A 27,962-nucleotide genomic window follows, 5' to 3' on the forward strand; every position below is an offset into this window, starting at 1 on the left:
CATACACAGGCTCTACAGCTTCCTCCACCAAGCCTACTACAGCATTTCATGGTGCTGCCCACTCCCTCTGGGAGTCAGATCCACAGTATGACTTACACTAATAACAAGCTTTGTTCATGGGCTGAGATAGTGGTTAAAAGTGGTTTGGATAAAATTTCCTAGCTGAAATGTTGATATTGAGAGGATGTTATCAGCTAAAATCTGCTCCTTAAGACATCATTAGTCCAGCATGATTTTGGGTTCAGATACTGTGTTTCAGCCAAATGATTATTTTTTCTTAAAAGCTGTTAAGTTTGTCAGGAGGGTCCTGGCTCCAGCCTTAATCTCAACTATTTATTACATTATTTGCTATCCTACTTTATATATTTCCTGCTTCAGGGAAACTGTGCCACAAATTTGCATCTTCCCACTATTTTTACTCTTCAAAGCAGTGCAGATGTGAGGGCTGCAGAGCCAGCTCAAGAAGACCTGTCCTCACTGGAGACACGGCCAGTATCAGCAAACACCTTACCTCAGTGTGAGGAGGTAGCTGACAATGTGCTTGGGTTGCAGATCCTGAGAAGATCTGTACAGGACCTCATCATACCTGTGAAGGAAGCAAAAGGATTGTTTGGTGCTGAAGTGGTACAAGATGTACTCAGATAGAAGGCTCATCAGACTTGCTGAAGTCAGAACAGGCACACAACCACAGCTGTAGAATTAGCAAAACTAATCTTCTGAAGCAGACCTAAGCCATGTCATCAGCACACAATGATTATTCCTTCCTTGTTCACTTATTATTGAAGGAGATTGCTTTTGCTCCTCATCATGCAAACAGCTCAGGGAGGCAGGCTATAGCAAAGAGAACACAAGAGCTATATTTGTTCCTGGAACATTATGTCTGGTTTTACATCTCAACACTAATTGTACGTTTCTAGGAACAAAAAACGTGTTAAATAACCAAGGAAGTCAAAATAGTCCCTTAGAGGACATTGCCTTTAGTAAATGCAGCTTAGCATTTTAAGTAGATAAAAGGAATCTTGTAACATTAGAAAAAGACAAATCCTGGAATACAGAATCACACAGAATGGTTAAAGTTGGAAAAGACCACAATGGGTCATCTGGTCCACCCTCCCTGCTCAAGCAGGGTCATCCTACATAACTTACACAATACACTTGACTTTGTAAGACAGTATTAGACAGGGTAGTACAGGCAGTCATGATAGCTATGTTTTTTCTTCGTGTGTTTTGCTGTCCTTTTTCACAGCCTGCAAGAAGGTACCAACACCTGCAGGGCTGAAGAGATTTCAAATTCAGAGTGGGGACTGGACTTCCTGATCTCTGCTCAGCTCCCAGGCCCATCCCTGCCAGCATGTCCAAGCTGAACTGCCATGGAATCTTCCATTCTTTAACACAAGCTGCAGAACTGGGGAGCACACAGTGGTAACAACAGCTCAGCAGATATGTAAGAGTATAAAAAAGTCCCAAGGAACAGCTCACATGTTTTCTGTGAAATACAATGGCACTGCATAAATAAGACACTACTGGTCTTGCTGAGAGCTGGCTGGTCCTGCTGTTGCTCAAGAGAGCGTGCAGCAAATGATGGGCTGCAGGCAGGCCTCTGGAGGCTGTCACAGTTCATGGCAGGGCTCTGCAGCCCACATCTGCAGGTCAAAGGAGCCACCTGGTGCACTGGCATGACTTTTGGAAGTCCTGATTTTAGACAGATGGCCTCAGGAAGGTCTTAGTAGGGTCAAAAAAGTTCTTGCTGGCACTGCACAGTATGCAATGCAGTATACTCAGTAGGAATTCTCAGTAGCAACTCTGAAAGCTTAGGTTGTTTCTGACTCCATCACAGGCTGTGCAACACTGACAACTCCCTTGTCTCCCAAGTTTAATTACACATCTATGAACTAGTGAAAACATAAACTGCTCAACCTAAAGACTGAATTAATGAAGAACACCACTGTTATTAACAGGTACCAGTTGTGCATGTTCAGTAGCTCTGAAGGATGCTGAGCCCCCAAATGTGCACACATGTACTTCATGTACCTCACCGCCTCTCTCTTTCCTCACATGACAAAAACAGAACATGAGGGACCAAGCAGATCTGCAGCTAATGTTTATACAGAGCTGAGCACACTTTTGTGAAGACAATAAATAATTAGGAGGCTTGTGTACACCAAGTATGTTCCAAATACTGCTTTTTCTATCATATGGCTTCTAAAGCCACGAACATTTCAAATGCTGCAATCCATGTGGCACAAAAGGCAAGCCATTGCCTCAAACAAGCCATTTTTTCTTACAATCATGCAGTCTGTGCCCTCTCAATAGCTCAGTGGCTTATCCAGATATTTATTTGAAGGGAAAAGGAATTTGGAAAGAAAACTAGACAAACCTGAGGAGATGCTGAAGAACAGAGATGGCATCTGGCTCTTGCAAGCATGACACATTCACATCAGTTAGCTCTGCATTCCCATGCATCTGTTCTAAACTAAAACATAAGAATGGAAAACAAATGTTGGATGAAAACCACCTCTTAGCAATGCTGAACAGAAAAACCACAGTAATCTGTGTTTTTACGAAAACAGAGTAGGCTCAGCTCAAGCTGAATGGAGCACTGAAACAGACTAGCTGACTTCAACCTAAGATTAAAAAAAATTAAAAATGTGTGCTGGCCATTCAATTATCAACAGGATTAAAGACATGCATGGGCAACAGGTCCAGAAGCTAAAAGGACTAGGGAGGTAGACAATCCCCCACTAATGGTACCCTGGAACCACCAATACATGACAAGGGAGTACAAGAAGAACAGACCAGAAAAAAGGATCAGGCTTGCACGTTCTCCCTGAACACCATGTCCTGCTACCACTGCTTCACAACATCAACCTGCTTCACACCTTTGGTCTCACCCAGGAAGGAATCTTACATGAAAACACATATTGAGGTCTGCTCTGGCAGTTCAGTATAATTGATAAAACTGTTCAAAGTGGACTCTTCTGAAACTCTTAAAAAAAAAATAATTAAACATGTCAAGTGTCTGACCTGAGTGAACAGGAAGGGATCTCCCTTTAATCTCGGCTATCAACAGTGGGAAATAACAATGTTAAAAATAATCCACTAGTTACTGTGGGTAGCCAAAACTACCAAGTTCTGTGATGTGGTGTGTTTTACAAGTGTGGGCATTTTGGCTTTTACATCAGTTTCCTTAGTTCTAGGCAACCATTCCTCATCAGTGACACGAACCACAGAGAAGCTGTTCCTAGAACTGAGAAACTACATGAACAGTTAGTTCAGTTCCATGGAAATGAGGCAGAAAATTAATTTTAATAGGCCTGCTCTTCTGGAGAGTCTCAATGATTTCTATCTTAAACTCACACTTCTGCTGAAAAAGTGAACATGTGTCATATTTAAGGAGTTAGCATTACTACGTAGCAAAGCAGTGAGTTAATAAGGTTAAAATTCATGTCAGACTGTGTTGTGCAGAAATGCTCCTCTTACCTATGGAGTCTGGCATGGGTGTACTGCAAGAATACCCCTGTATCTCCCCGGCTCTGGAGAGCTCGCTCCCAGCTGAACTGGTAATCAGATGACAGAAGGCCCCGGAAGTCCTGGAACAATAAACTGATGTCACCCAGACACGGCTCTTCATCTCAGTTTGCAGCTTCTCACAGACACTGTAGACAGTGAGGCAGCTCAGACTCACCTGAATTATGAGTGCTGCAAGACCAACCTTCTCCGCTGTCTCCACAGGATCTTGGGTCTCTTTGGTTGCTGAAGAGAAACAGAAAAACATTGTTAAGTCTGTAGCACCATAATGACTCCTGCTCAGACTTGGAGATGCCAAAAAAAGAGCAGACCTTCCACAACTGTAAACTAGCAATATGGAAATTGTCAGGATGCATGCAACAAGGAGTCCAGGATATAAATCTTTATTAAAAGCTGAAAACAGCTGTTTCACATGGGCTTTTTCCCACTTCCCCTTGTATGTGTAGCACAGATTTTGAAGTAAGGAGGGTCCATTATGACAGATTATGCAGGCTACACTGAATTCCGTTTCACAAATATGACAGCCAATCTCCAAGATCAGGGAAATGCAGATTTTCGTGAAAAACTGATAAATAGCTCCAAGTGATACAAGATGCATAAACAAAAAAAGTTGTTCCAATGGCTAATGGACCATTTGGATGTACATTTAGGGAGTATTCATGCCATCCACTGTAAATATCTAAACTGACTATACTGAGGGAATCTGAACTGGGAGAATCACAGAATGCTTTGGGTTGGAAGAGACCTTTAAAGATCATCCAGTCCAAACCCCCTGCCACGAGCAGGGACACCACCTCCTTGTCCATTTTACAAGGAAAATCATCTGTTTCAAAAAAGCTGAGGAGGTAGAGCAAGGAAGATGCATACTACTTAAGCTGATCAGATCGCTGACTCAATCCAGCACCTAACTCCAGAGAGCACAAGAGGGGGCAGCATTTCACTGAGAACTGCTTGGATCTGTAGTGCATCAGGAGGAAACGATCCTGGAGCCACAGTCCAGTGAGGCGCAGGCAAACCCCCTCTTCAGCACAATCTGGGGCAGAGCAGTGACCTCTCTGGCACTCGGGAACAGCCACGAGGCTGGCAGGGTGACAAGGCAGCAGTGGCAGGCAAGCGAGGGTCACTCTTGCCAGAGAAAGTTGTCAGAGCTATAAATCCTTTCGATGAAATATGACTGATCCCTGAACTCCAGCCCCAAATCTACTACTGACTAATTTGTCCCTCCAGAAAAAAACAATTGTCCCCAAAAGGTAGGTACCTTCCTTCTCAGTACATGATAAAATAATTTCACTGAATGTTAGAATTTGCAAATCTGCAATTTGGGGGAGTTCACAGAGTTGCAAAGAATTATTGTAATGTTGTTTATATTATGGTTACTACAAAAAGAAAGAAAAGGAGCATATTACTGTGATCAGTGCAATACAGGGAGAAGTGAAGGGTGGAAAAGATGACACAATGTGATCAACACAGAACATCAAAAGAAGCTAATAAGACCTGAAATAGCTAACTTTTTGTGGAAGTCATGTTTTGCAACATCCTTGAGCGAACTTCATTTAAAACATCTTCCAGAAAAATTACTTCTCCTCTCCGAGTCTTCATTCCTTGAACTAGACCAAAAGACACATGCTGGCACCTGTGTTGAGAAGCAGCAGGACCAAAATTATATTTCAATCAAGAGAAACATTTGCAGTGTTTGTTCAGAGCTGGATTCTCTACCAGGAAAGAGCAATAACAGCTGAATAAATAACACTCCAACGTGGGAAGCTCAGTGATATAATCAGTAACTCTCATTTCAGCAACTAAGCTCCATACTTATTATATAATGGGAAAATTATGATCAGAGTTATGATAGCCTGGTCATTTGTGTGCTCTCAGGAATCTCTTGCTAGTAGCTTTAGTACAGAAGCTCAATGCAATAATTTGCAATAAATTGAGGAGAGGCAGGATGTAGACAGATCAAATTACTGTGGCAACAGAGATCTCTTAATATAATTAGAAAAGGAGTCATAATAATTCTATTGTGGCCACATTAAGCTAACAGTATAATTAATCATTGCTAATAATAAAGCATTCACTGTTTCTGCTCGTAATAATCCCAAGCATTATTCTTGATTCAGAATCTAAGGTAAATTTAGGACAACTTTAAGCACTGTGAAAGGAGGCAGGCTGGTATTCCTGAAGGCTAAAACTCTATCTATAACCACAAAAGACATGCAGTCTGGCAGAGAGGAATATGATTTAGTATGGAGATCCATTACTGACCTTTGCTCAGATTGCTAACAGTATTGGTAATTACAATGAATAACAACAGGGATACGCTTCCCTGCAATAGATACTTTGAGCCTGAAGCATGATTCACAAACTCAGATTCTGATCTCTGCTAAAATAAAATACTTTAAGAGGTAATAATTTAATATGTGACCACACAATATCCCAGAAGCTATGCCACGAAGTCTCTTAAAAATAGTTTCCCTTTTTCACATCAGGCAGTTATAAAAAAGCTGTTAAATGAGAGACAGGACTGTTTTTCACATCCTAAACACACAGCAATGACTCCATCCACAAATAAATCAGACCAGCAGGAGTGGACACACAGAATGAAAAGGCTGCTGATAAGGACCTGAGGCTCACACTGCACATATTTCTAAGGGTTTATTTCTCTGTTGGACTAGTACTAGTTGGCTTCTACAGGCAAAATGTCTGCTTGTACTCTGGAGTCCATTATTTGCACACCAGCATCACATCTTGTAGCTTAGTTTCATCCAAAATGCCTACATGATGTGTGCTGTAGCATGGTGGTGGACGGACACCAGCAAGAGACTCTCCTCAAAAGAGCACTTGACTGAAATTCCTATGTACATATTATATACATTCTTGAGGAAAAAGAAATTAACCACCAAAACCAGTATATAATTACTATTTTTAAGTACATACCTTTCTGCCCAGTCATAACCCATGAGCTTCAGTATTTGGAATAAATGTTGAAAGTGATTACTTTGGCTTTTATCTGTCTAAGGAAAAGAATTGATGCATATCAGAAAACACTACAAGTCTGATAAGGAGTACCTTTAACACACAAACACACAATACCACAATGCCAGTAAGTCATTGCAAGTAAAATTAAGACTCATGAAGACAAGCAAGACTTGAAAATTGTGATGGCTGGAATCTATGGCAATGGGATTTTGAATTATGTTAGAAAAAGAAATCCACCTTTTCAGAAGTGATCATTCTCAGATCATGAAGGCAAAGACATGAAGTGAAAGGAAACCTTAAAGGTCTTTAGTTTGACATGATCTGAGAGCTGCCCATCAAACAAAATATCTCCATTTTTATTTCAGAACCTTGCTGCTCTTGTTATACCCCTGGGTTATATCACCAAACTCCAAGGGTCCTTTGGCTTAGAAGCAGAACTCCCTCTTTGGCTGTCTGCCTCCAGAACCCAGTAGTTTCTATTGTCTCCCGCATGATTTGTAGTTTTACATCATAAGGCAGGTACATAATTCAAAAAATGTATAAATGATCACAATTTCATGACAGCGATGCACCCTGTGCTCTCTTGCACTTTCAGTTACACTCTCCTACAAACTGAAGTTACTTCTGACTGTAGGTTATGTTTAACAACAGCCTTCACATGTGTTTCTAGCTACAGCTGCTGCTATGAGGTTCATTTTCCTACCCAGTTGTTCTGACTGCCTCACTCAGACTCCTTTTTATCCCTCCTTATGAAACAGTGCAGAGATAACCAAATAATCACTATTTCTCATTTGTTTGCTGTTTTGGGACAAGGAGTGAAATGCTTATCTTGTGTTCCTTCTCAACTACCCCTGTATGAGCACCTGCCTCCTCTCTCCTAGCTCCTCATAACCTGCTCTGCTCCTGGGAATGACCTCTCCATGCTGACTCACAAGCAAGGCTGATAAAGGGACAGCTGATAAATGAACAGCAGTGGCTGGTGCTTCAAACAAGGCTTTCCAAGTCCTTTTCCATGCACCTTACAGATGAGATGCATCTTTGCACAAAGCCAGACCTCTCTCATTAAGTGGCTGGCTTTAAGGTAGAAGTCTGCCGTCTGACAGCATGGATTATATTTAATTCTTCATATCTAAAAGCATTTTTATCTCCTTCTTGAGTGCAACATTCAATGGAATCTTAGTACCTCTTTCATACCATGCCACACATTTTAAGACGTTTTGAATATTTGGCTCATACCACTGCCTTTTTATGAAATGAGTAGGATTTTTTTAAAACCTAAACTGGTGAATGCACTGATTTACAGCATTACAAGTAGTAAACCCTTTTAATGTTCTTCTGAAGAAGTTGATCTGATGAAAATAAGACGATCTTGTGAAATAAGACTCTAGAGTCTCTAAATAATTTTCTTGTAACAAGATCAGCATTCTGAAATATGTTTGTATTTAATTATTAAAGACTAAAATCATTAGCATTCTCATTTAATCCCATGAAGTCCTCCTGCCTCTGTTAACACCGAGTAAAGTCCTAACTCACTACAAAGCAGTGCCACAAAACAGCAGCAGAGCTCAGCAAGGCTGCCAGTGCCCTCTCCAAGCTGTCTGTCCCACAAGTCTCTTAAGAGTTTGTTTCACTCTTATTTAATGACCCGCTTTCTCAGCCCTCAGAAAGTCAGAAATTATAAACATACTAACCATGTCCTCTGAAAATCATGCAACCTGAGCAAGGCTGAGAGGACAGGACAGGCTAATCTGTCATTTCCCACTTGGATGAGACATTGGCTGTGATGGACATGAGTCACATCACAGTCTGGCTGTGCTGTGTTTCTCTTTGGACTTAAAGGAGACCAGGGAAGCCCAGGCAAGGAATTAAACAGTGACTGGAGTTCAGCTACAGCAGCAGTCTGCTCAAGACTCTTGTTCAGATGCTTGCTCACACCATTATCTGAAAGTTCAGCTGACATCCTGATTTGTGCAAAGTGGACAACTCATTTTTTTCTAGCTGTTCTTTCTCCCTTGGTCCCTGCTACCTCCTGGAACAGCAAACACATAACTGCCCACCCACGTGAACCAGACAGGAAGCATCCTTAACACCTAAAGCATTGCACTTTCACAGCCACACTACCCTGGGATGCTGATGAACTCACTGTTCCAGCCAGCAGGGGCAGAAGAGCTGCCACCAAAATCACACTATTTCCTCCCAGAATAACCAAAAAGTCCCTGTTCTATGACAACATATAAGAATGACAAGCTACAGGAAACTTCCTGAAAACTGAAGCTAAAAGGAGGAAATGTGGTTTAACTAGAAGTTGCCCTTTAAAATGTGTATTTAATGTTTTGCTTACTGATCTCTCTCCCTGCATCTTGTTATGTGTCACATTATATTGACTTTTGAAAAAGCTCTACAAAGAAGGTACAAGGACATTACCAAACATGACCACATACAGATTTTTTCCCATATGTTACTAATTCTGGACTTGATATAAAAGAACATGGCTTTTGTAATTTTTTTTTCTAAATCTGAGAAAAAGAAGATTTAAAAGCATCACATGATATTTTCTTGCTAATATGAGATCAAAAACAGTTTCACAGAAGTAAGGAGACAGTCTGCTATTCATATCCATTATTGATACTGCTAGAAATGTGAAAAAACAAAATAATGAAACCAATAAATATAAAAAGATTCCCTGTCTACAACTGCTTCATTCATATTGATTAAGTAGTACTTTATCTGCATTTTCTACATAGTGAAACCAAGGCATTGTTCAAAGCCATAAAAATGTACATTTCAGATAAGATATCAGGACTTCAGAGTAGACTTAGTTTCATTCTAGACCATTAATTTCTAAATTAACATTTTAAAACCCTTTATAATAGTAACATCTTTTTCTGGTTTAATTATTAATTACAACATCTATAAAGAAAATAAAATGTCAAATCAAGTAAGAGAGCTCCTTTCAAACTAATTGCAATGAGTAGAGAATAACTTCAGAGGTAATTTCAATAAAATCATATAAAGGCTTGGGTTGGAAGGCACCTTAGATCATCTTGTTCCAACCCCCCTGCTGTGGGAAAGCGTGTCTCCCACTGTACCACCTTGCTCAGAGAACCATCCAGCCTGGCTTTGAACACTTCTAGGGATGAGGCATCCACAGCTTCTCTGGGCAACCTGTTCCTGTGCCTCAGCACCCTCAGAGTGACAATTTTTTCCTAATATCTAATCTAAACCTACTCTCTCTCAGTTTAAAGGTATTTTTCAGCCATTCTGGGGGTCATGCACTGAAACAGAAGCAAGGAACACTGCCACACAGAGGCACAGCTGCTGGGCAGTAAGGGCATCCACTTTACTGCCAAAAATACTGTGTGCCAAAGTCATATTGCAAACCAGAGGCCCAGGGTTACTGCAGAGAGTCAGCACCAAAGTGTGTGCTGAATCCAGAATTACTTACCACATAAATCATGGTATCCCAGCTGTGCTTATTCATTCTGTCTATAGCAGCTGCAAGATCTCTGAAAGAGATAATGAGAAACTATTTGGACTTTTGTTCAGACATACCTCACTAGTTGCCTCTTAGAAAAATAACCTGCTTTTAATGGAGGGGAGAGAACTTCCTGAAGAGAAGGATCCATGTATGCCTTACACATAAAAAAGGACGTGTACTTTGCTGATGACATGTCTGAAATGTTTTTTTTAAACCACTACCTAAGAAAGTTACTGAGGAAACTGTTCTTTGGTGCAGAGGAAGTCCAGTGTCTATCTGCCTGCTGGCACCTGAGAGAAACAACCCTTTCCTGGAAAATGAACCAGTGTTCAGCCTTAGCTTAAATGGTACAAAGCTCATCTACACACACAGGCACACAGGACTGTCCCAGGAGAACCATCAACCTTGTATTCCCACCTGAAAAAAGCATTTGCAATTGCACAAGACTTGCTATGGAATGCTGAGGGGAGGAACCAAAGATAAGAAAAGAGAAGGAGAAGATAACAGGGATGGGTGGCTTGTAAGTCAATTGCTGGTTATATGTGTGTGTAGCTCTGTCCTGCACCTCATCAGCACAGTCTGTCCTGTCTTCCCATGAAACTCCATTTCAAACTGTCCTGGGGTGAGGGGGCTTTCTCTTCTGTGTGCAAATGTGTTTGGAGGGTCAGCAGCTGCAGCTGGGGACTACAGCTCACGTAGGCCGTGCATCTGTGGTGTCAGACACTGAGGGGACTGGGCATGAGTGAATTGAAGCAGTAACAGCTGGAGCCTGACCAGGACTCACAAGGTGTCACAGCCAACAGCTGGAGAGAGGGCAGACACACTCTCCTATGACTGACAGCAAATAGCAAGCTGAATAGCCAAGCAAGCAGGCAAAGTATCCCAGAAGTCTCCAGATGTGCCTGCAGAGATGGAGCACCCAGAGCAGTCTGTACTGTTGGCATCAGAGGGTCCAGGCTGACTGCTGGAGACCACAGGGGCCTCCAGCTATTAGAGGATACATAGTGCACATACAATACATATGTATATTGATTAAATTATTCAATAATACACTTATGACATATATAATACAAGTATATCTATCACAATATGTATCATGTACACATATGTATCTATACACATACATCTATTTCTTCACAGGAATAGATACTCATCCTAATCATCCAGAGGGGAACAAAGTACCCACTGTGCCGAGTGGTTTTGGGCCTGTGGAGATCAGGTACTCATGCTTATTCCTGGCTGACCTGTGGGTATGGAGCTGTGGCATCTGTGTCTCCATTTGGCTACAGGATTCAGCAGCTCCCTAATGCACAGGATTGACTGTAGCATCTCTCTAATACCCTTGCCTTGAAAAAGCTGTACAGAGTTTACCCTGAGGGCTAGACACTAGATTTATTTACATTCCTGGCACAAAGAAACTGTTAAGGCTTCCATATTAAAATACCCAAGAGGAATTTTAGGATACTGATGAGATGGCTGGAAAACAGCAATAAAATTGATGTTACAGCACTGGTGGTCCACTGAGTCAATGAAGGCAAGGCTGAACAAGCAATTTTTTCCTGTATCACACCATCAATAAACATTTTAAGCAAAAGTCTTTTTAAAACCTTTATTATTTTGCAACTATTTATTAGAGATCCAGAGATTCCAGCTTCATTTTCAAAGTTAGTAGCTGGAGGAAGTATTATGATTTATTCAAAGAGGAGATTTACTAACATTACTTAGGGGGAGGAAAAGTATTTAAAAGCCATTTTCATCCCATCATAGTTACATTGCTAGTTTCACTTACAACCATCCTAGAAATAAAAATCTTCAAAATCCATGCCATCAGTTATCAATGTGCTGATGTTCAAAAGTTCCCTGGCAGAATGACTGGCAGGGAGCACAGATGGGCTTACTTGCCTCGTTATATAAAGAGATGTCCCATCACTGCGCATGACGGTGGAAACTGTCGAGAGGTCTTTCTTCTCCGAGAGATCCACAATTCCTGTCCCTTTTCTGTAAGTCAAGGGAAAATACTGATGGCACTGCAGGCTATTACACAGGTGAGTTCAGGTAAGACTGAAGTCAGAGCCAAAACCAAGGCCTCTTGCCACAAGCCCCCTTCCCTCTAGACAGTCTCATTCTTTAAATGACCATCTCCTTTAAACCTTTTTGAAGACTGTTCCTGTAAGTTTGCTGTCACCACGGCTGATGCCAGGGGAGCAGCCTGCCCACATTTTGATGCATTCCATGATTACAGCTTCCATCCCAGTTCAGCCAGGTACCTCCTTCATCAAGGTAAGGAGCTCATCTAATTCTACTCATTAAATGGCACACAGAGCTACCAAACCAATCAACAGCCTAAAACACCATTAGGAGTTGAACACTGTCATTGTACCCAACTTGTCAAGGCCAGGCTTTTGTGCTAGTCACAGAAAAGGAGAATGTAAATTTTAGCTGTGACTGCACAAATCCTCATGGTCTTCTACTAGAACAGCCACTAACACCACGTAAAGAAAACTCTTCCCCTCAGATTATGTACAAACCTCACTCATCTTATCTTGTCTGAAGTGCAACTGAGATGTTAAATAAAGTGCACCAACAGATTGAATGAACTCATACATTGTTTTCTGAAGGAGTCCTTTATCTTCCAACATCTTCAGAACTTCCTGGGCCTTCTCTTGGTAAAATGACTCTCCAGAATATTCATCAAAGTGCACTCCAAGACGCTGAAAAGTTACAAGAATATCAAAGAAGGGTAATAGCGTTAAGATCAAGGCTAATTATTTTTCTTCAAATTAAGTCAGATGATAGGTCACAGATCAGATACAGTGCAAAGATTAATGTTATTGTAGGAAATATCACTTCATTGTTAAAAGGAAAGGATGCTTGGATTTTGATTTAATTGATTTCTGCATTAGAATCAATCTCTCCCTGAGGCGAATATGGTGCTCAATGTAACATTAATGAGAAATCAGGAATAAGCTGGTTAGAGCAATTCATACACAATTCTGAGGCAAGTCTCTTCCTTGCTGTGCTGGAGGTGAAACCAGTGGGCTGCAGAGGAGCTACCTGGACATGAAACCAACCCTGTTTTAAAAAGTACCAGCTGCTCACGAACATTGCTGAGCATACAGGGATTAAGTCTGAGGGTACATTCAGAGGAGACAAGATGACCTTAACTGTCAAACCTGGTCAGTTCATCAGTTCAATACTTTTTAGTTTAAATGAAATTGGGAGAGAAAGACCAAGCTGTACCAGTCATCATGTGATCAGTGATGGGTGACCTTCAAGATGTAGCTGCATACACAGCCTAGTACCTAATTATCTTCAGAGGCCAGCTTTCCACAAGAATTATCAAGTGTCTCACTCAGGAGATCTTAACCTAAGAGTACCTTCTTGGCTCCAGTGACATGCTTTGGGGAAGAAGTTAAAGCACAGACAGGTTATCTGGATTACAAACGGTTCCAATATTTTTAAGGTTAATTTTTAGTGGCGCAAACATGTCCCATGAAACAGTGGACACTGGCTCCACTCATGAGATCACAGTGTACAACAGACAGCTGTGTATTAGCTCAACTCCACCTGCAGGGATCTCCTGCTGCTGTAATGTCTTACACCCAATTTAATATGCACCATTACAACATTAGATCAGAAATGTGAAAACAGAGTAATCTTCTAATAAAATTTATTACATGGAAACTTTTAAATTTGGTGGGTTGTTGCTGACTTCAAAGATAAAGCAAAACCAAGCACTATTTATTCAACACTGATTTGCCTTGCTGCTTAGCACCCCATTTTGAGCTTCAGGACTTCTGAGAAGGGAGAATTAGTCTAAAGGCCAATTACCTGGACTATATTAAATAAAACATATCTAGCACATCAGCAACTGTAGTGACAGCCTGCTTGGATGAGAAATCAACTAGTGTGCTTTTTCCCAAGCAGAATGAGGCTTAGCCTGGCATACTAAGAAAGAGCTTCCCCACAACATTCTAAAGTTTATGGGAAAGGCAATGAACTGGCAACCTTAGAGCAATCTCTGATCCCAAGTCAGTCCACTGCTTGGCAGTCTCCTACATAAAAAGGTGCTGTGCACTGTCAATTATGTTGATGAAGCAATGGAGAGAGAGAGATCATTTTACCAACAACACAGAAAAAACATTTGGATGATTTGTACCTTATAAATCCGGATGTATTCCTCAATACTGAGGTCTCTAAATTGCTGCCAAATTGACAATGCCTGCTCATCATGTTCCTCCAGTTTTCTGAAGAAATCCTTAGCCAGCGTTTTTGTGTTTTCATCTTCTGCTGCTTTGTTAATCTGCACATACACCTAAAATACGACACTGAAAATGTTGAAGTAGTATAATCCTCTCTTCCAAAAAAAAGTTCTACAAGAACAATACAAACGCATTTAAAGACTATATTTTTAACATGAAAATTTTAAAAGACTTGTTTAAGCAACACATTCCCCATTTAAAGAGAGAACGAACAGCCCAAAACCCAACAGGAAAATGTGCAGCTTATCTTGAAAGAAGACTAATACCCTAATTCCTTACTGCTGCCACTATCATCCTCTTCAAAACCTTGAAACAACCGCAGCAGCAAAATATGGAAGAACTAATTTATGCACGAAAGGGAACCTATCACGGACTTTTAAACCACAGCCATGTCTTCAGAGGACCAGAAAATTGACATTTATGGCAACTGCACTGCCCAAAACTGAGATAGCAGCTGAAGCAGCAAAATCTTAGATAGACTCAGTATTTTACAAGCTTATATTCATAGGAAAGATTGATTTCACACACCAGCAGAAAAAGCACCACTTCAAAACACATCTCAGTTTTTGATACAGCCGGGCATACAGCTGAACAAACACTTAAAAATTGGGAATAACTCAGAAACTAATTTGGTCTCAAACAACTACTGTTTCAGAATCTTTTGCATCTTGATTGAATACTGTTCTCTACACTTAAAGGCAATTTTTTAAGGTCATAAAGCCTACATGCTACTGCAATAGCTGGTATTTTGAAGCTTTAGTGTAAAATTCAAGCATAAAAAATTAAAATTCTAAGAGTAGACTGAAATTATAAATAAAAATGAAGTAATATACAGTGATGCACAACCTCAAAAATATGACTGCTTCTTGTTTTCTCTTTAAATCAGTCCTACAGTTCTAAAATTCCTCAGTGCTGAGAATCTATCAACTTAAATCCACAGGGTTCAGGGATGAGGGAAGAAGCAAAGTTTACCTGTGTCAAAGAAGTTGGCAAACTCAGAAGGAGCTACCCTGACATATAAACAATCTGACAGACATGCTTTCAGCTGCTGAGTACCCAAGTATTCAAACACAGTTGGTTCCTTTGCCACGAGACAGATTTGCACAGAACAGCTATCCTGCGGCACACTGCCTGACCAGCAGCATCAGCCACAGCTCCCATACCCAGCTCTGAGGAGGAGGCACAGCTCAGCTCTGTGGTAAGAAAACACCTGAGAGTGCCACAAAGGAACTCTGACTGACTAAGCCCCATTAACATGTGACATCTTTTAGAGGATGAGGGCTTGAACATTAGCCATCCTCTCCTCATGGTTACTGGGTCTGTGCAGGTCAGTACATAAATCCCTTATGTGTTTTGTGTCTATATCACACACAAAGTACCACTTAAGAGTACCAAAAAATCAACAAAAAGTAAATGCTAACTCAGATGGTATCAGGCATGTTTGAATGGAGCAAGCCAACAAACCATAACGTGTTTAATGCTGCAAAGACAAATCTAGTTGGTCTTCTCTGAACTTACCTCAAAAAGGTGTTGCAAAGGACTAGATTTCAGTTTTTCTTTGTTGCCAAAGGATTGGAAACCAACACCCAATAAGCCTTGAATAACAATTACATATAGAGTCAGACAACAGACCAGAGTATATTGACAGGTTATTTTGGTAAGTCTAGTCTTAACACTGGAACATTTTAAAAGCATATAATGGTGTATGCTACAAAAGAAAATCAAAAGCATAATCCTATTATTCCACTACATAACCATCACCGCCCCACCAGAAATATAACAGCTAGAAAACAGTAAGAAATACTGTGTTGATTTCTCAATTCCTCATGAAAGGAGAATTTGTGTTTCTGAACTTGTACAGACAATTATCTTTTACACAGCAACAAGATGTAAATAAGAAGCCACACAGTGGAAACTGTCCAGCAATGGAATATACTCAAAAATCCTTGTTTTGCTTCCACCCTTATTAGAATTATCATTTTAAGGACAATAAGAACTGGGATACAACACAGAATTTGTCATACCACTCATGCAATGTTTTCAAGGGAAATTTTTGCTGCCTGCTCAGAATATGCAGCTTTTTGTGAGCATCCAATTCGGTTGCAGGACTTTCCAAAAGCCATCTAAAAGGGAAAGAAATCCAAATCCCCATCTTTTTGTCTAAGTGAAAAGACCCCATTGACTCCTTCAGTAATATTAATCAGTCTGTCTCTTAGATTATCAGACACTGACTTTAAGGCCAGCTTATTCCTCTGAGCTGAACAAGGACCAGGACTGATGCAGGAATAGGTATATGTAGGTATCCCTTTGGAAAACTCTCTGCAACTAAACAAACAGCACTATCTCAAGAATTTCCCTCTTAGAAACACTGAGTACAGAAGACCAGAAGAAGGCATGGCAGACTTAAAGAAGAAAAACAGGTCAGGTTTTAGGAAATAAAATTAGCATTTTATTAGTAATCCTACTGAAAGGATGTTTAATTAAGGACAGCTTGTTCTATGAGCAATCAGAGGTGGGTTTCCTAATGATCTCTCTTAGATATTAGTGTACCTAAACATTCCACTATCCAGTGCTGACTTCACACTCCAATCTCCAGCACAACTGTCAGTCTTTATTCAACCCAAACACATCCTTCCACACATTTTCTGTCTTTCCCATATTATCCCCAGACTTTGTTACACTCACCAGTTAATGGCAAGATGCAGCCCATGTTGGAACTGATTCTGACTTAGGGGTGCTGACTGGTTAGCCAGCAGGTTAAACACAGAAGTTAACTTTCTCTCCCAGAGAGAAACACATTGAATTTCTTTTGGCATTATGACAGTTGGCAGCCCAGTAAGGGCAGAAATACATTCTCATGGAAATATTTTTCTTTGTCAGACCTAGCTAAAGTTGCCCAATGGGGCCAAAATTTATTAGGAGCAGAGTGACAGGAAGACAGATGGACAGATAGTGTTACTGCATATGCTTTGTTACCTTAAGAAACCTGCCCCAAAACTGCTTAAAGGCTGAGGGCCTCTCTGCTGTGTTTCAGGAAAATATGTTTTCAATTCTTACATTTTAAAGCCTCTGACAATAGCAGTTGTAAAACCAGCTGACAGATCATTAATTACAGCACTGCTTCTGAGAAAGGACCATTACAGTAAGACTGCTATGCTATAATTCTGTGAAGCAGGACCATTATTTGTTATAATACTGCCATATATTTGAGCTGAGCTAGTCCAAATAAAGAGGGGAGGGAGTACCTACTTTGAAAAAAAAAATAGTTGGAACTACTAGGTCAAAAACGTGATTCTAGGAGTTGTGTGCTGCACAAATGACACACATGTAAATAAAAGGTACTGTGATCATTATACCTTCAGAAACCTTTATATTAAAATACATAAAATTCTTGATATTCAGATTTCAGAGTGCTACTTAGCAGCTTCAAAGGCAGACTGAATGAGGACAGCTGAGAAGCCTTTTATCCACACAGCATTTCACTGCTTAACTGTCATTGCCACATTCATTATACAATAGCATGGTGATAAAATCATGTCTAAGGGGCAAACATGAATGAAATATGCAAGGATGAAATTTACTCAGTTTTTGGTGAACTCATTCTGTGTTCAGTTCTTATGAAACAAATCATAAGTGAAACAAAGCTCTGCTTTAAGCTACAGTTTCATGCTATCAGCTAAAGAAACATGATCAGGAAAGACAAGCTGCAGGGGATATAATTTAATAAAGAATGTTTTATGTCCTGAGAATGTTACACTGCACTCTCTAAAACCCAGGAACTTAAGTCTAGAATGACAACAGGTAGAACTGAATGTATTTTAGTTATCTACACTTACAAATATGAATATAAAAGTGGAATGAAAGCAGGGTATTGTTTTTAAATTTTTAACCTGATTCTGTTCATGAAATTGATTCCTTGATGTCCCCAAAACCAGCAGTACCACTGAAACTGGAGATGGCAGCATAAGGCCTGGAATAATCAAAAGTCACCACTGCACTTTGTGTTTGCCATTTAAACATCCATAAATGGACAGTTTCCAGAGCCTACTGCAAAAGAAGCGAAGATTTCTAGTTTTCAGAGGTGTACCAGCTTTCAAGAATGAAGAAGTGGGCATGATTGCCTTTTTTAAAATGCCTAAAGATATGCCAAAACCAGCTTTTTGGAGGAAATTAGAAAAGGAGAGGAGATGTAGATCAATTTGAAATGCAAGACTAACAACAGAAGTCAAAGTTGTGAATGCTATGGATGGGTCAGTTGCCATAATACAGAGATAGCTATAGATCCAGCAATGGGACATAAATGATCTCTGGTGCGGCAATAAATATCGAGCCATGCATCCTCAGGCTGCACTTGAGAGGACTTGTCAGTCCCCACTGATCTGATGATTTCAGAGGAGATGGGGTTGCCTATGTGTGAGAGTCTTCCGGTCCCTGTTCACTTGCACATTCTCCATCTACACACCTCTCCCTTCTGCTACACTTTAAGGGGAAACTGAATATTTTGGGGAAAGTGTAGCGATGTCTCTAAAGACAAACTCTTTGGGCCCCAATGTGCCAAAATGTGGTTGCTGTGGAAATTAATTACACTTTATGAATAATGAGAAAAGGAACAACAAAAAAAAACCCCAAACAAACAAAAACCGAGCCAACCAAACCACCTCGAAACCAAGCAACCGAAGAAACAAAATCCAAACCCAAAACGTATAACCCCCAAACTACACATTTAGCTTGAGAGAGGAGCTACTGAGGGACAGTTAGATAAAATTTGTCCCGTTATTTTTTCAGCATCAGTATAGGTCATACTGCTGATGGATCAGTCTGGATTGTTTTGTTCAGATTTTTTAAGGAAATGAACTATACATTACCCCCATAAAAAAAGATATCATTCCTTATGAGCACAGAGTGAATCCAATGGGTCTACAAAAACTGAAGCTGGAAACCTAGACCATACTATACAGTAGAAAAGGGTACAGCATAAAAAATATTGAAACATACCAAACTGCATGCCCCAGTCACCAAGGTAATTTATTCTCACTACCTCATGTCCCAGCGCTACTTTGAGATTTGCTATAAAATTCCCTGGTAATGAAACAAAAATGGTATTATTATTCAGTTGTAGGTAGTCTCTCATCCCTATGGAACAGTTTTCTGGTTTTGTATCACCTGTATTCAAAATGAAGAGGAAAAGAAATCAGATGGAATACTCCACAGGATTTGCTAAAACACCTGACAACTGAAAGCAGCAGCAGCAGTAATTGTAAAAAGCAAGTTCCTTTCTGAGCAGGAAAAGAAAAGCTGTGCATCTCAACAGTGCCACAAAGTGTCTCACACAGCAGGGACAGAAATATACACAGGTGGATGGATTTACATGCACATACTGCAAAGTACAAGATCACAAATGCCACAAATAAGTGGCATTACACATAATTCCATCACAGTCAGGCACACTCACACCAGGTTAGGCAAGCACTCAAAATTCACAAACTGCTGTTAATTGTGATGCTAAAAAGAGAACATCAAGTCCTGAATCTCTACAGACTGCTGGAGCAGTTCTGAGCTCTGCACTTAACAGACTATGCTCCAAACTTGTCATATCATATATGGATGCATAAGGAAGTTCCAGGTGCTCTTACAACAAAAGCCCTTCATCTCTCCCCTGAGCTTAGTTATAACCTTAGAATTACAAAGAAGAAATACCCACATCCCATCCTCTTTTTTCCTGTGCTTCACGGGTACCTTTTAATTACAATACTGTTGCAAAGGATGCAGAAAGCTCTCTCCTTGTATTGTATTGTTATAACACCATATTATAGCTTGCAATTACTTCCAATTCCATTCTCTATAGTTAATTTGTTGTCTCACTCTGGGACAAACATTGATCTACAGAACTACTTCTGAAAGAGGTTTTTTTCATGTAACAAAGGATCCAGAAATGGAACATAAAAAAATCCCCAAAATACATAATTTCACTCAACTATCTGTCCATGGAAGAAGCAATTACTTTACATAATTAATAACTATAAATTATTAATTAAGTATAATTAAAACCGGATACATTATTAGATACACAGAATTTGTAGGATCTTCTGCTACAACCTACTAGTTTTTATTGTGACATCAGGAAATGAGAGACAAATACAGTTTTCCATATACCATTAGAGCACTGCAGTAGAAATTTATTAATTATTCTATTAGAAATTACATAAACTGTCTCAGTAATACTGGCATAAAGTAATTAGCATATAAAAGCAAGCTTTTAGCAGGACAGCCACCAAGACATAATGATCTGAGCTGCTCTGCACTCCAGTACAAATTGAGAATTTAAAATTCAAAGGACTCTCCTAACACCTCAATGAACACTGCCTTGGGTGTCTTTGAAGACCAATTTTAAGCTACTTCATTTAATATTCACAGTCATAAAACTATATTATGTGTGACTTCATAAATCTGCCAGCAACACACCACGTTCTTTTCTTCCCTGCATAATGAGCAGAAAGGTTTTAATTAGCAAGTGGAGCCTGACAGGGCCACTCACACCAGAGCAGGGAGATGTTAGCAGTGCTCCCCTGCCAAGTGAGGCAGGCAGACAAAGCAGCCCTCCCAGGAGGCAGGAAATGCACACTCACCTACTATGGTGGAACGCAGGTGTCCTATGTGAAACTTTTTGGCAATATTAGGGGAGCTGTAACAGATTTTAACAAATAACATTTGGTCAGTGAACAGAACTGTCAGATCACCAAGTTAAAAGAATCCAACTTGTGCTTCTAGAAGAGCTGAAATAAAAGCTCCATTTTCAATTTTCCCATAAGATTCCCTGATTAGCATCTGTCCTAGACAGCAAGTTTTCCCATCCAACCAGTTTTCCCTCCAGTATCAGTAAACAGACAGTGTTGTGGTTAAAGCACCCCACAAACAAGAAAAAAAATCTAACCAAAGCCCAGTCGTGCTGGTGACAAAGAACCAAAATTATCTTCTCACTTCTTATAAGTTTTGGACATATGGATCATTCTCCTCACATCTTTTACAGAGATAAACCAGGATGAGAGATCTTGTGTACAAGGATCAGTAACCAAAATTACATCTTTCCAGCAATGCCCACCCCCACCCCCCCCAAAAAAAAAACAAACCCAACAACAACAACAAAAAACCACAAAAAAACAACTCTCTACATAATTGTTTGCTCAGATAACAAGAAAGAAAGTTCAGCTATGAAAATTCAACCTCCAAATTAAAGCCAAATTCTTACTTTCTACAACTATTAAATATTCCCTGCACAGGGAATATTACTCAACAAAAATATTTATACATAATTTGAGTCAATCACTTTTCTTTCCATGAGTATGTGACAATCAACAAAATTGCACTGGAAAAAGATTTTGGGGGCTGCAATTAGCAAATACCTGCCTGCTTTAACAAGTCAGGGAAGAAGGTATTAAGGTTCAAAAAGAAATTCATTAGTGCCTGGAAATTCGGATTTTGTTTCTTCATAACAAAATAAAACGAAGCTTTCTTAAAAACTGAATGCTACTCTGTGTTAAATGAGAACATGCTTAATGGAGGGCTGTGTAAGGCATGAACTCCTTAAATACCAAAAACATGTTCTGGAAAAAAGCCTCAAATCCCTGAATATAATTTAAATCCTGCTTGTTGAATATATCAGAGTGTGAAATACAGTTAAATATAATACTGGTTAATATGATTTAACACCACAGGCATCACGCTTTCCAGCAATGAATATCAACAGAAAATACCAATCAGCAGACAAGGCACTTGTCTCAAAGGACCCCTCAGATGTGCTTACCTGAACTCAACCACTGCTTTTTGTCTGGGAACTGTAGAGAAAAGTTCACTTTTTGCTCCATACTCTGAGCCATCTTTCCACACCTGCTGCAGCACAGTCTAAAGCACAAATAAAAAAAACCAAAAAAACAACACAACCATACAAAAGAATTTCATCAACAGAAAGCATTGCCAGGAAAACTGTTTGCCAGCCACAAGGAAACTGATCCCACATCCTTTATTCACATTAGTAATTAGCTGGTTTGCCACGCAAACAAGGTCTCATACACAGATAAAAATGCCGCTAACTTTAGAAAGCTGTATCTGATCAAATAAAAAAATCTAAGAGAAATCTTGGCAAAGTTCTGGTGAAAATTAAGACAAGATTTTGTGAAAACTTTCTACTCTTTTAGTGCCAAAGACAGCCAACTCTTCCACCCCAATGTGTCCAAACAACTCTTCTTTCTCTCTCCCACCTGCAAGTCTGCAAGACCAGTATGAATGATCTGTACTAAAATATGTCTGCTTTGAAAGTCTGGAGGTGGTGTAAAACACCTTAAAATATTCCTCAAGACAGTTTGTGTGAGTTTTGTCAGTAATGTGCTCAAAGCACCAAGTCAGCCCCTACATAAACTGAAATGTGTAAGGTCACACAGGCCAATGCACCACAGACCTAATCTATGAAGCTGTATGAACTGGACAAGCTCCCTGAAGATAACAGAAGCCTTTAACAAAGTGAAATAAAGTGGAAATCTCACTTCATTCAGTGGAAAATTTTTTTCATTTTTCTCACTCAAGAAAATCACTTTAAAGTTTTTCTGCAACAGCTATTTTTTTAAGAAACAGCATCTGAAAAAAGCCTTTAATTCTGTTCTTATTATGACACCTAAGAAGGCAAGCTAGACACACACACAAAATTGACCTATAGACCTATTTTCTAATAGCCATTGGCTTGGTTACAATGTATATGTATACTTCAGTCAGGATATTAAGGAATACATCTTCCCTTTGGGATTTTTTTCCCCTTGATTTTTTTTTCCAGCAAAGTGTGTAATAAAAGATCTGCTATCAAATACTTCTATGTCAGATAAAACCAAAAGTATTTACAGGATGAAAACGTTTGAGTTGTACACTGTAAAAACTCAAAGTAGATGTAAATAAGCCTGCATTTTAAAGCAGAGAGATGAAAATGAAGAGTTATGATTATTAGTGAACAGTAGATGCATTGTTTCCTCACAGGAGGGAACTTTTTTAAGTCTCATTTCAAATTCTAGGTCTACATAACAAATCAGCAACAGGGATCTTCAGGGAAAAGACTTGTGAAAGACAATTTTACATAGAAAATACCTTCCTAAGACAGTAAGTAGTAGGTATTCTACAGTTTTGTACTGAGAAAAGTTATTTTTACCTTAAAGCACTTGAAAGACACTACTCACCTTTGCTAATAATTCCCTGTTAATTGTAAAATTCACTGTTCCTGGACCAGCGCTGATTGCACTCACTACTGAATCACATTTTAGCTAAGAGAATAAAACAAAACAGGAACTTGGAATGAAAACAGGTGAACTGGAAAACTGTCATTCAATCCACTGTGAATATTAATTTAATCCACTGTAAACATTAAATGTTATTTATTTGTTTGAAGCAATCATAAAGGGATCATTTCATCAATGCTGTTGGAAAAGGGACAATTTTATTGTTTCCCATTCATGGTTAATAAGCTCTGAATACAAGTCAGCTTGAAATGCCACACATATGTTCCACTTCAGACCCTGCCTGTGCACAGTCTGTGCTTCCTTTTGATTGGGAGCAGTAGCTGAACTCTTTGTACAGACAAAAGCTGAGATACGTTTGACAACTTACACAGTAGCTGCCATCACTTAACAAAAAAAAAAAAGTTAAGTGACAACATTCTGTGGCACCTCATGTCACAAAATAAAGCTATTAAAGGCCAATTTATGAAAAATTTCATGTACGATTTCCATAAGGTACATGTCTTGAAAATTCTGTACCTGGCATATTTGGCCAACCAACACCTAATGTCAACAGGAATTTGGGTCTCTTCACAGGCCAAGAGGTTTGGATCTCAACCTGTCAGGTCTGAGAGTTTCTTATTAAACTAGCTGTCTTTCATAGTCAAGAAGTTGTCTAAAAAAGGAAGAAGAGGGATGGAAAGCATATAAAAATATGACACACAATCACCTTCTCACTCGGTCAGTATCTATGAGAGAGGCAAGCTACACTCCCACTGAAGCTCATCACTATGAAGAGGAAATTGTAGCCCCATGCTAGGTCTCCAGCTTAGACAGTGACCTGTCCAGGAGAAATCATAGCTAGCTTTGAAATTCTTTTATTTTCACAAGCTCTGCTAACAACAAATTCCAATGCTAACTCCCAAGCTACGTGAAAAAAAAAAAAAACCCAACAAAAAAACATTGACTGTATTGACACTGAATTTTCCACCTTACTGGTACTTTCTACTTATGGGGCAGAGAGAAAACAGAAATACCCACTGGACTTTCTCCACAACATTTGTTCTGATAAATGTTTTCCCCATAATCTGTCATTGTCACATCAGTAGTTTTTATCTCTCTTTAATAAGAGTCCTCATTTGTCCTCTGCACAGCTTTAACCACCTCTTGTCCAAGTGGCCTGTGGTCCTTTAGTAGCCAGATGCCCCTGTGCCCAAGGCTTGGACTAGGATGCCACTGTGCAGTACAGCAGCACTAAAAAACCCAACACAACGTCCCCTCCACAAAGAAGTAACAGTACAAAAACGAAACAGCAATCAGCCAGCCAAATGAAATCAAAAGCCCATGGAAACAAGACTCTTCTGACTTCCTAAAAGACAATTTTCAGTACTTCAGAGCACATTGCCTCATCTATTGTCTCATGGCTCTACTATTTAAGTCAACTGGAAAAACTTCCATCTATTTTGTCTAACCTAAATACCTGTATTTCAAATATTGCAGCCCATTTCCTCAGAAGTGACTAAGAGCATTCTGTTGAACCTTGAGGCACTCCAACTGTTTATCATGACAAAAACCAGTAACTGCCTGCATTTTTCTGTCTCTCTGCTAGTCTTTGATATATGGTTATATTCTGCTAGTTTATACACTGCTTACCTTCTTTGGAGATGACATGACCAAGTTAAACTAAATGCATCTCACTTATTCGCCACCCAACAAAAAAAATCATTCCTTAGAGATTATGGATTTTTATTTTCCTTTGCCTAGCTGGCATAGTCTATTTAGTTTGGGGGCTTGTATTGATGGTCTGTTCTTTACTGTTAAAATTACTCCTCCATGTAAAGCTGTAGGGGTTTGTTAATGTTTCAGGATTATTTACTGAGCCACAGACAATAAAGAAGGGAGGAAACTTGCAGCTTCCCAAACATTGGGAATAGCAGCTGTTTTTAAAATGACACACAAGGAAAAAAAAACACAAACAAACACCTTACTGTGATGATACAGTCATTGAAACAGATTGAGAGGGAGCCTGTCAAATCCTTGGAGGCTTTAAAACCTCATTGGATTTCAAAAGTCCTCAGCAACTTCATCCAAAACACCTGTACTGGGGAGGATATGGGAACAGACAACTTCCTGAGGTCCTTTCCAACCTGAATTATTTCATGTTTCTAGATCATCTTTCAGTTGTTTCAGAACTTTTGGTTGTATATCTGTGCATTGTCAGGTCTTCTTCCACCCGAGTCAGAATATCTATCTTGCTGGAACAGGCCCAAGACATGGATAACTCTAACACCTCAGCAGTGAAGAATGGCATGAGAAATAGTTTAGCTCCTCAGCAGTATCACAACTGGTTTTATTTGTCCTTTTTTCAGTATTAGCACCCCAGCTACTGCCATTTCCCAAACTGGCACACCTGAAATAACTGCTGCTCCAAGAATACTCAATTTCAAGCAGATAAGGATTTGAAAGTTAGGCCTGTTTGTCCCAGAGGCCAACTTTATCCATTGGCTTTCCAGAGCTGGGTTTTGCAGTCTGTTTTCCAAGCTACCACACACATTTTCTTCCTCAAGTGCTGGGCAGCAGCACAGACCATGGCATACCTTTAGACACCCACCTAACTTCACCAGCACTGTTTACTTCAAACTGTTTGAAAACAACAATTTCACAAGAACTTTAACCAAAGCTGCTTCTCCAATCTCTGTGAAGATGCTGTGTACAATTACAGTAAGTACAGCCATCAAACTACTCTGACCCAAACACGATGCTAGCAGAAAGAATACTTTTTAATCTTATTATGCCCCTTACACCTCTAGTCTGTAAGTTCATTATTACACACATATCATATGTGATGAATTCATGAGCAGCATACCCTTTCAGCAAGCTGCTGAGCCTGAAGATGCAGGTCCTGTGGTAAGCAATCACCAGAACTGTTTTCTATTATGGAAGCAATGGAGAGCTGGAAATCAGCAACATGCCTGAAAAAAAGAAAACATATGAAAATCAGAAAAAAAAAAAAACCTGCTGAAATGCTTGGGACATTTGGCAGACCCAACCCAACTCTGCATATGACAAGTGCAATTGCCAAGCATAACCCAGCCACAAATATCTGAAGATTCAGTATATTTAGAAAGGTGGATGAGAAGGCCAAATACCACTTTTGCTCTAATACAATCAATATGTACATATGGTGAGAACACCATCAGAATAAACAAACACCATGCTCATGAATAAGTAAAATTTACTTGCTAACATTATTGCAACTCTTGAGCAGGACAGTGAAAAAAAACCCCATATAACTTCACATTGGCTCTAAGCAGTTTCACATTCAGATCATCAGTGTTGAAGCATTTGCCATCCATGCACTGCCAGTAATTCATACAGACTTGTAAGCAATTATATTTACTTCGAGCTTTTTTAAAAAAAATACAAGGATTTAATTCCAGTGAACTATCTTATAATTACATTGGTATAAATGGTTTGGGGTTTTTGTCTGTATTTTTCCCCTAAAGTCTTGTTAAGCTTTTGCAATAATAGGCACGACATAAAATAATAAAACACGACCAACATTGTAAGAAAAATGTAAACAGCTACCGTTTTTTGGAGACAGGAACTGCAGATATGGACTTTATTAAATTCTCTGGTGGCAGATCCAAAACTTTTGAAAGCTAAATTGAGAAATGAAGAAAAAAAATGACTTAAGCAAAAAGACAAAGATCCAAGGAAAAAATACTGCTCCCTGTTTAAATACCCACGGGGGATGCACCTTTTACACCTGAAATCTAATTTCCACCTAGGTAAAAAAACAGCAAAGACTTCACAACTATTATGAACACTACAATAAAACAGAAACCTAAGAGGTGTTAAAGGAGCCTTAGAAAAAAGGCAAGGCAAATCACCACAGAAAATTGATTTTTTTCCTCACGAAGGATCCCATCGAACCTCATGGGATCATCGAATTCACAGGATACTTATGGACTGAAGTAGTCACGGAATGACAGAATGGTTTGGATTAGCAGGGACCTTAAAGATCTTCTCGTTCCAAGTCCTGCCATGTGCAGGGACACTTTGCACAGCAGGCCAGGCTGGTCAGAGCCCGCCCGCTCCGGTCTGGAGCACTTCCAGGGACGGTGCCAATCCCTCACACCCTCACTCCATCCCGATCCCTGCGGGAACCCCAGAGCGCCCCCCACCCGCGCCCGCGGGTCACGCTCACTGTGAGCCCCCGGGCAGGGGGGACCCGTAGTGAGGGCACGGAGGGGACACCTGGCTCAGGGGGCAGTCCCGCTCCGCGCCAGCCGTAGGAAGAAGCAGTGCGTACCTGGGAAGCAATGGTCCTCCGGAAGGAACCAGCTGCCATAGCCACACCGCCCGGCGGAAGCTCCACGGCCAACCCTCATGCCCCCACGCCCCGCTCCTTTCCGCCCGCCCAGGGGCGGGCTGGGCCCTACCATTCTCAGGCCACAGGGGGAG

At 40.0% G+C, this 27,962-nt stretch overlaps 1 protein-coding gene across 2 annotated transcripts in view; it reads right to left on the reverse strand.

Annotated features, from left to right (window-relative positions):
• The window catches only part of RARS2 (arginyl-tRNA synthetase 2, mitochondrial), a 30,201-nt gene extending 2,307 nt beyond the window's left edge, over nt 1-27,894 (reverse strand). The window contains exons 1-18 of one of the 2 annotated variants that reach the window (XM_005421187.2): nt 27,811-27,894; nt 27,084-27,157; nt 26,362-26,467; nt 23,460-23,543; nt 22,046-22,143; nt 20,871-20,926; nt 19,240-19,323; nt 15,763-15,839; nt 14,142-14,297; nt 12,587-12,693; nt 11,885-11,980; nt 9,950-10,010; nt 6,463-6,539; nt 5,037-5,161; nt 3,686-3,753; nt 3,481-3,590; nt 2,378-2,473; nt 512-586 (exon numbers count right to left, since the gene is read on the reverse strand). In XM_005421187.2, the coding sequence (XP_005421244.1) occupies nt 512-586; nt 2,378-2,473; nt 3,481-3,590; nt 3,686-3,753; nt 5,037-5,161; nt 6,463-6,539; nt 9,950-10,010; nt 11,885-11,980; nt 12,587-12,693; nt 14,142-14,297; nt 15,763-15,839; nt 19,240-19,323; nt 20,871-20,926; nt 22,046-22,143; nt 23,460-23,543; nt 26,362-26,467; nt 27,084-27,157; nt 27,811-27,849 (1,589 nt within the window). In that variant the 5' untranslated portion in view covers nt 27,850-27,894. The remainder of the gene's footprint in view (nt 1-511; nt 587-2,377; nt 2,474-3,480; nt 3,591-3,685; nt 3,754-5,036; nt 5,162-6,462; nt 6,540-9,949; nt 10,011-11,884; nt 11,981-12,586; nt 12,694-14,141; nt 14,298-15,762; nt 15,840-19,239; nt 19,324-20,870; nt 20,927-22,045; nt 22,144-23,459; nt 23,544-26,361; nt 26,468-27,083; nt 27,158-27,810) is intronic. The other variant, XM_031057135.1, reaches the window with a different exon arrangement.
• Nucleotides 27,895-27,962: the final 68 nt, after the last annotated feature.

Source organism: Geospiza fortis, unplaced genomic scaffold (assembly GCF_000277835.1).
Source record: "Geospiza fortis unplaced genomic scaffold, GeoFor_1.0 scaffold190, whole genome shotgun sequence".
Lineage (NCBI taxonomy): Eukaryota > Metazoa > Chordata > Aves > Passeriformes > Thraupidae > Geospiza > Geospiza fortis.